Source organism: Oncorhynchus kisutch, linkage group LG16 (genome assembly GCF_002021735.2).
Source record: "Oncorhynchus kisutch isolate 150728-3 linkage group LG16, Okis_V2, whole genome shotgun sequence".
Lineage (NCBI taxonomy): Eukaryota > Metazoa > Chordata > Actinopteri > Salmoniformes > Salmonidae > Oncorhynchus > Oncorhynchus kisutch.
The window spans coordinates 29,072,643-29,081,718 of NC_034189.2; the positions used below are offsets into that span (position 1 = coordinate 29,072,643).

The following is a 9,076-nucleotide window of genomic DNA, read 5'->3' on the forward strand; positions in this document are numbered from 1 at the left end:
TGTTTTATTATTTTATATAGCCAGGGGCACACTCCAACACTTATGGTTAGTGAGACCGCCAGATCAGAGGCAGTAGGGATGACCAGGGATGTTCTCTTGTAGGTGTGTGAATTGGTAAATGTTTCTGTCCTGAAAATTTATGGAGTAAAAGTACATTATTTTCGTTCGGAATGTAGTGGAGAAAAAGTAAAAGTTGTCAAAAATAGAAATGGTAAAGTACAGAGACCCCCCAAAAATGACTTAAGTAGTAACTGAAAGTATTTTTACTTAAGTACTACTGCATTTTACCCATCCACCCCATCTCCTCTTTAACCCCCAGGCTTTCGACGGCTTTGCTGAGCTGGGCATTTCTCGGCTGATGGGGCCCTCAGACATGGCCCTCCTGGCCGTGCCTGACCGCCTCATCGTCATGACCTACCTCAACCAGATCCGCACCTACTTCTTGGGCCAGGAGCTGAGCGTGCTGCACATAGAGGCGGACAGCAGCGAGTCCAGCTACGGCGTGGCCGGGGAGAGCAGGGAGGTCCCCGACCCGGAGGCCGCTGCACGCTACTGTCAACGGATCCAAGATGAGACCCTCACAATGAACACCAATGGAGGCGCTGCAGAGAAAGAGGCGTATAGTGACACTAAGGGGGGCACCAATGGGGACGTGGTCCCGCCCCCTAGAACCAAACGGCTACAGGCTGCAGGGGCAGGAGGAGGGGCCCAGGCCCCCGTCGCACCCCCCAGGACACACTTCTTATCTGCCAAGTCTGGGTTCTCCCAGCTAAAGGATGCAGATCTGGTTAAGAAGCGGCGGTCGCAACGCAGGTCAATAGACGAGGCAGACACACCCGAGGTAAGTGGCCTACGATCTCTATCTCGCTCCTCTCTCCACTTTCTGCCACTTAACCTGCTATCTGCTATCTCTCTCTCTCTCTCTCTCTCCACTTTCTGCCACTTAATCTATCTCTCTTTCTCCATCTCTGAGAGTGATTCCTTTGTTGTATTTACAGGTTGCTACAGGTCAGGAAGAGGGTGGAGCTACCAGAAGGAAATCAGAAACAGGTACGTACAGTATATTGATTTTGTATGATGTTATTGGAGTTTACACCCACACAGACTCCATTTTCCATTTTCCCAACACCCATCAGAGGTGCAGTGGCTAGGAGAGCGAGAGAGAGAGAGAGAGTACAGACACAAGTCATCACAGTTTTCTTTGCTGTACTTGGCTCATCCACCCCCTGAGCATTGGCATCACTCACTCTAATTACTTTGATGGTTTCCTGTCATTAGGATCAGTCCTTGGTCTATCACACTATGCTAATTGCCATTGCAGTCTAGTTTTCCACTTTAATGCTCGTCTAGTAATTGCTCAGTGGAGCTACTGCATTATGCTCCTATGTATTTCCTTACACTGTGCTTGTGTGTATTTTCCATATAGAATGGGAAGCTGGTGAAGAAGGACGATCGGCTGAGGAGGGGTGCCAGGTCTGTCACTTTCATAAATCCCTGCCTGCCGCTGTCATAAACACTTACGTGCATCAAGGAAATACCAATGTTCTGTATATGAAGGAAGTATGTGTGTGTGTGTGTGTGCGTGTGCGTGTGCGCATTCGTCCAGGACGCCAGCCAGTATGCACTGAGTGAGATGAAGGCCCTGGAGACGGAACAGAAGCACATTGACAGCAGGGCAGACATAGTGGAAAGGAGACTACGCCGACTGATGGAGTCAGGTGATGAGGGAGGGAGGGAGGGAGGGAGGGAGGGAGGGAGGGAGGGAGGGAGGGAGGGAGGGAAGAAAGAGAAAGAAAAATACCCTTGAATAAATGTTCAGTATTTTCAAGGCTTCTTCTTTATAATGATGCCCTCTCCGTCTCCATACATGTAGGTAGTGACAAGATGCAGGAGGAGAAGCTGATTCAGGAGTGGTTCACTCTGGTCAACAAGAAGAACGCCCTCATCAGGAGACAAGACCAACTGCAGCTACTGTAAGATCCACCATCCCCGCCGTGTTCTCCACCATTACCTTGTGCTTTAAACAACTCTGACATATTATAGATCCGTGACATTGATCTAACCAAAAGTTATTCCGCTGCACAGACAAGAAGAGCAGAACCTGGAAACGAGGTTTGAGATGCTGAACCGAGAACTGAGAGACATGATGGCTATTGAAGGTAAAACTGCAGTACCGATATACTGAGCTACAAGATTCATGGTGCAACTCTTTGGTCATAGTGACATACAATAGCAAGAATCTGTCTTAAAGCTCAAATCCTTAATTGAAACAATAACACTGTTTTTCACCCCTCCCCTGTTTGTCTAAAAAGCTAAGGGATGGGGCTGGATAAATGTAACCCCTCTCAAATTCATAGACAGAGCGAATTAATGCAATGACTGACCATACATGAGATCAAATGTATAGTTTTTAACCATGCTTTGAGGCTTTACATTTACGTTGTTTACAAACATTAGAGTAAAACACGCTTATGGGGTTCGACAGTTGAACTAAGCTCACGAGGCATTTATAAGTTCTATTCTTCAAGAATCAATGGGTATATATATATATCATCAATTTCTAAGTCCAAAAATGGATGTAGCAGCTAAATTCTAGCTTTGAGTCTGCAAAGGAAATCTGAAGTATGGCGTTAAGCTTTGGAAAAGTCAGACCTACCAACTGTGCCAAGTGATATCTGCCCTCGAGTTGGTTTGAGGAAGTGATCCTTTCTTTAATGTCATAATTTATTTGAATCCTTTATTTACTTCCAGTTTCATCATTAGGTTCTAGATCTTTAAAGAGGTCCTCCCGAGTGGCGCAGCGGTCTAAGGCACTGCAGTGCTTGAGGTGTCAATACAGATCTGTGTTCTATTGGTCGCGGCAGCCGGCCGCGACCAATAGAGACCCAATGACGCGACGCACAATTGGCCCAGAGTCGTCCGGGTTAGGGGAGGGTTTGCCCGGCTGGGATGTCCTTGTCCCATCGCGCTCTTGCGACTCCTGTGGCGGGCGTGGCGCAGTGCATGTTGACACGGTCGCCAGGTGTACGGTGTTTCCTCCGACACATTGGTGCGGCTGGCTTCCGGGCTAAGTGAGCAGTGTGTCAAGAAGCAGTCCGGCTTGGCAGGGTCGTGTTTCGGAGGACGCATGGCTCTCGAACTTCGCCTCTCTCTAGTCCGCACGGGAGTTGCAGCGATGGGACAAGACTGTAACTACCAATTGGATATCACGAAATGGTAGAGAAAAAGGGGTAAAAAAAATAAATATATATATTTCATTGATCTTTAAAGAGAAGTTTAAAAGTAAGCTATAGGAGATTCTTGTTATGTTTCACAGGCTATTAGAATGTTGTTAGAGCAAGGTGAACGCCAATAGAGTAAAAAAAGGAGAAAGACCAAGAATCCAAGAAAAATCTGGTCATGGAACTAAATTGCACATTGACAACGCAACAACTCTTTTTCTACTCTGTACCTCAATCCTGTATCACTCTTTCCCTGTCTTCCTCTCCTCCACTCCCACTCTTCCACTCCCTTCTTTCTGTCCTCCAGAGTGGCAGAAGACAGCGGCCCATAAGCACAGGGAGCAGCTGCTACTGCAGGAGCTGGTGTCTCTGGTCAACCTGAGGGACGAGCTGGTCCACGACATGGATGCCAAGGAGAGAGGGTGAGACAGCCATGTCTGCATATTTGGCCCCTCAAGTTTATGAGCAAAAAAAACTACATTTATTTATATTCATGGTTGGACATAAAATACTGTAAAAAAGACCAGGAAAACAGCTGTTATTTTAATTTTTGCAATCTGTTCCCAAGTATTCCCACACATAATAGCGAGACACGTGATCATATACAAGTTTCTACGCAAGGTTTGAAATCATTATGTTTTAGTCAAATATTTGATCTGTTTGGGCTTGCTGCGGTCCATTTGCAGTCTACAAATAATTTGTAATTAAGTTCTGGTCCCGACCATCCGCTCAAGATAAAATCGTCCCACGGCTGAATCTAATTGATGATCCCTGCCCTATTTAGTGCACTACTTAGAGCCCAAAATGCCCCAGGTCAAAAGTAGTGTACGATACAGGGAATAGGGTGCCAATTGGGACACAGTCCCCTGGCCCAGCTGAGTCACACATGCTGAACACACACAGCAAAACACTTGACACCCTCTGCTACACATAAACCACGGGTGTACCCATCTGTTAATATATGGGGTGACAGTATCCGATGGGGTGAATGAGATATCAGGTGTCTTTGTGAGCTTTGTCTTCCACTGCCACACGGTTGAACCTAAGTCCGATAGAGTGACTATTTGCTATGGGACTACTGTTCTATCTCCCTGTCCTCTGTGCCTAGGGCTCTGGAGGAGGATGAGAGGCTGGAGAGAGGCCTGGAGCAGAGACGCAGGAAGTACAGCAAGAAGAGCAAGGAGGAGAAGTGTGTGCTGCAGTGAGGCCTGGAGCCGGACACACCTGAACCAGGCAGCCCTGTGGAAGGTCACCTGGGTGCACTTTGGGACTGATGCTGTATGTGTGTGGCTCATGACATCAACACTGCATGGAGGAAATTGAGAACAGTGTCATGTGACTGCACTAAGAGGACGGAAAACGATGTTCGTCCCTCCCCCCACACCCCTCCATGATATGACTGAGCCTCAATCCAACCTATGACTGGTTATCATCAGTCGCTTTGCTCTTCAGATTGTGTTTTGATTGGATTGAAGTGGTTTTCTTGTCACATATTTTTCTATATGGATGCAGAGTTTGTGTGTACCTGTGTTTGTGCGTGCGAATGTGTGCGCTGATGCGTGTCATTGTGAGTGCAATCTATGACTGTATGGGCGTTATTTTGTGTATTAACGTCGGGTCACAAAGACATATCCCTAACTAACCTATCACCAGATAGTTGCCTTACTGTAGAATCTGTTACAGTAGTGTATTGTTTCATGGGTTACGTATAAAAAGGTATTTTCCACTGAATGGCATATTATGGACGGGACACACTCCAGTTACTATGTATAACAAAGACCAACTTTAGGCCCATGCAGCAGGTGGATTGATTCACCCGTCTTCACCTCTACAGTTACATGAAGCTGACATGGAGCGGTCTGTGATTTATTGCCAATTACAATGGAGAGATGGACGGCAAGTACTCAACTTGCGCCAAACAAATATCGCAATATTGTTATTTCTTGCAGTGTGTTGGCTTGCCCTGTGCAGACGGCACACAGCAAACATCTGTTGTCTTGATTGTTTATCGACGCGGATGTCGAGGAAAGAAGAAAACTGACATTGTCGACAAGGTCTTGGTATTGAAGATGTTAAATGTTTACTTGCAGGGCTCCGACGCTCAACCAGAGTGGGAGATTGTAGGGAGGAAAGGGAAAAGAACTGTGGAGTCTATACGGTAGCAAGTTTCGTACCCTACAGCTCGGTGTCTGAAAGAACAAAACCGTTTTAACTTATCCAAAATCATTTATGGTTTTATTTATTGAATAGGTATTCCACAGATAATATTACAGATCCAGCCTGTGAAATGTGCCTTTTGACCAGACCCACAGTTTTTTTTAAATGACTGGAAGTAGGAACTTTGTTCCAGGTCTGGATATGTTTATGCAGTGAGTTTGAGTTCAGTTACTGTTTTGTGACATTAGCCTTGTAATGTCTTGGTTTCCATTGATTGGGTTTTGTTGTTTTATTTAATTCAATGAATTGGCGCAGAAGCTGTGGGTTCTGAAAAGGTAATGATCTAAAATACTAGAGAACAGCAATATTCAGAACAGAAAACATCAGGCAAATGCATGTTTTGTAGTATTACTATATATAGTCTTATGCACGTGGTTATGACAGAGGATGTAATGTGCAAAAGTGTATGCAGTAAACAATTAACCCTAACATGGTCAAAAAATAAATAAACTTTACTTTTGCAGAAAAATATTCTAAGATTAAAACACCAGCACTTCCTTACTGCAGTATTACTATCATTTGGCCAAGATTGGACCAGAGGTTGATATTAGCTTGACCTCTGCGGCGCAACACAACAGAGTAAAAACTAGACTCTGTCCTGAGTGATTTTGGGATGCCATTTGACTGAGAGTGGAAAAAAAAATTGGCGGTGAAGTGTTTGAACTTGTGTTCCAGTCTGTGCCTCCTCTGCCACCCTGTTGTTAGTTACTGTGGTAATGTTTACTATTCCCTGTGTGAGTTTGAGAAATGTGCTTTTGAGTTTTCTGAAATAGCTTTTTGGGGAAGTTTTTTTGTTTGTTTTAATGTTACGTACATTTGCACTATTTGTAATGTTTGGAAAATAAAAGCTATTTTGGATGACTTGGAGAAACCACAATGCGTCTATTTAATGCAACATTTTTATATGGAAATCATTCATGAATCCTTACACTTCAAGGTGGATACATACAGTCGTGGCCAGAAGTTTTGAGAATGACACAATTATTAATTTCTTCAGTGTCTTCAGTTGTCAGATGTAACTATGGAATACTGAAGTATAATTACAAGCATTTCATACGTGTCAAAGGCTTTTATTGACAATTACATGAAGTTGATGCAAAGAGTCAATATTTGCAGTGTTGACACTTCTTTTTCAAGACCTCTGCAATTCACCCTGGCATGCTGTCAATTCACTTCTGGGCCACATCCTGACTGATGGCAGCCCATTCTTGCATAATCAATGCTTGGAGTCTGTCAGAATTTGTGGGGTTTTGTTTGTCTACCTGCCTCTTGAGGATTGACCACAAGTTTTCAGTGGGATTAGGGTCTCGGGAGTTTCCTTGCCATGGACCCAAAATATCGATGTTTTGTTCCCCGAGCCACTTAGTTATCACTTTTCCCTTATGGCAAGGTGTTCCATCATGCTGGAAAAGGCATTGCTCGTCACCAAACTGTTCCTGGATGGTTGGGAGAAGTTGCTCTCGGAGGCTGTGTTCCATTCTTTATTCATGACTGTGTTCTTCTGCAAAATTGTGAGTAAGCCCACTCCCTTGGCTGAGAAGCAAGCCCACACATGAATGGTCTCAGGATGCTTTACTGTTAGCATGACACAAGACTGATGGTAGAGCTCACCTTCTCTTCTCCGGAAAAGCTTTTTCCAGGTGCCCCAAACAATCGGAAAGGGGATTCATCAAAGAAAAAGGACTACCACAGTCCTCAGCAGTCGAATCCCTGTACCTTTTGCAGAATATCAGTCTGTCACTGATGTTTTTCCTGGAGAGAAGTGGCTTCTTTGCTGCCCTTCTTGACACCAGGCCATCCTCCAACAGTTTTCGCCTCACTATGCGTACAGATGCACTCACACCTGCCTGTTGCCATTCCTGAGCAAGCTCTGTACTGGTGGTGCCCCGATCCCGCAGCTAAATCAACTTTAGGAGATGGTCCTGTTACTTGCTGGACTTTCTTGGGTGCCCTGAAACCTTCTTCACAACAATTGAACCGCCCTCCATGAAGTTCTTGATGATCCGATAAATGGTTGATTTAGGTGCAATCTTACTGGCAGCAATATCCTTGCCTGTGAAGCCATTTTTGTGCAAAGCAATGATGACGGCACGTCTTTCCTTGCAGGTAACCACAGTTGACAGAGAAAGAACAATTATTCCAAGCACCACCCTCATTTGAAGCTTCCAGTCTGTTATTCTAACTCAATCAGCATGACAAAGTGATCTCCAGCCTTGTCCTCGTCAACACTCACACCTGTGCTAACGAGAGAATCACTGACATGATGTCAGCTGGTCCTTTTGTGGCAGGGCTGAAATGCAGTGGAAATGTTTTTTGGGAATTCAGTACCATTTGCATGGCAAAGAGGGACTTTTCAATTAATTGCAATTCATCTGATCATTCTTCATAACATTCCGGAGTATATGCAAATTGCCATCATACAAACTGAGGCAGCAGACTTTGTGAAAATTTATATTTGTGCCATTCTCAAAACTTTTGGCCACGACTGTACACTACATAGCCAAAAGTATGTGGACACCTGCACGTCGAAGATCTCATTCCAAAATTATGGGCATTAATATGGAGTTGGTCCCCCCTTTACGGCATGAACAGCCTCCACTCTTCTGGGAAGGCTTTCCACCAGATGTTTTTGGAACATTGCTGCGGGGACTTGCTTCCATTCAGCCACGAGAGCATTAGTGAGGTCGGGCACTGATGTTGGGCGATTACGCCTGGTTCGCAGTCGGTGTTCCAATTCATTCCAAAGGTGTTTGATGGGGTGGAGGTCAGGGCTCTGTGCAGTCCAGTCAAGTTGTTCCAAACCAATCTCGACAAACCATTTCTGTATGGACCTCGCTTTGTGCACAGGGGCATTGTCATGCTGAAATGGGAAAAGGCCTTCCACAAACTGTAGCCACAAAGTTGGAAACACAGAATCGTCTAGAATGCCATTGTATGCTGTAGCATTAAGATTTCCCTTCAGTGGAACTAAGGGGTCTAGCCCGAACCATGAAAAGCAGCCCCATACCATTATTCCTCCTCCAAGACCATTATTCCTCCTCCAAACTTTACAGTTGGCACTATGCATTCGGGCAGGTAGCGTTCTCCTGGCATCTGCCAAACCCAGATTTGTCAGTCGCGCTGCCAGATGGTGAAGCATGATTCATCATTCCAGAGAATGCGTTTCTACTGCTCCAGAGTCCAATGGCGGCAAGCTTTACACCACTCCAGCCAATGCTTGGCATTGCACATGGTGATCTTAGGCTTGTGTGCGGCTGCTCGGCCATGGAAACCCATTTCTTGAAGTTCCTGACGAACAGTTATGGTCCTGATGTTGCTTCCAGTGTCCTTTTGGAACTCTAGCGAGTGTTGATTTTTACACGCTGTGTGCTTTAGCACTCAACGGTCCTGTTCTGTGACCTTGTGTGGCCTACCACTTCGCGGCTTAGCCGTTGTTGCTCTTATATATTTCCACTTACAGTTGACCGGGGCTGCTCTAGCAGGGCAGAAATGTGACAAACTGACTTGTTGGAAAGGTGGCATCCCATGACGGTGCCACGTTGAAAGTCACTGAGCTCTTCAGTAAGGCCATTATATCGCCAATGTTTGTCTATGGAGATTGCATGGCTGTGTGCCTGATTTGATATAACTGTCAGCAA

At 45.3% G+C, this 9,076-nt stretch overlaps 1 protein-coding gene across 7 annotated transcripts in view; it reads left to right on the forward strand.

Moving 5' to 3' along the window:
- Nucleotides 1–6,309, forward strand: part of LOC109906761 (EH domain-binding protein 1-like protein 1) — a 63,107-nt gene extending 56,798 nt beyond the window's left edge. For all 7 annotated transcript variants that reach the window (XM_031792185.1, XM_031792187.1, XM_031792188.1 and 4 more), the window contains 8 exons: nt 320–841; nt 999–1,050; nt 1,427–1,473; nt 1,607–1,718; nt 1,874–1,973; nt 2,086–2,159; nt 3,529–3,643; nt 4,330–6,309. In XM_031792185.1, coding sequence (XP_031648045.1) covers nt 320–841; nt 999–1,050; nt 1,427–1,473; nt 1,607–1,718; nt 1,874–1,973; nt 2,086–2,159; nt 3,529–3,643; nt 4,330–4,426 — 1,119 coding nt within the window. In that variant the 3' untranslated portion in view covers nt 4,427–6,309. The remainder of the gene's footprint in view (nt 1–319; nt 842–998; nt 1,051–1,426; nt 1,474–1,606; nt 1,719–1,873; nt 1,974–2,085; nt 2,160–3,528; nt 3,644–4,329) is intronic.
- Nucleotides 6,310–9,076: the final 2,767 nt, after the last annotated feature.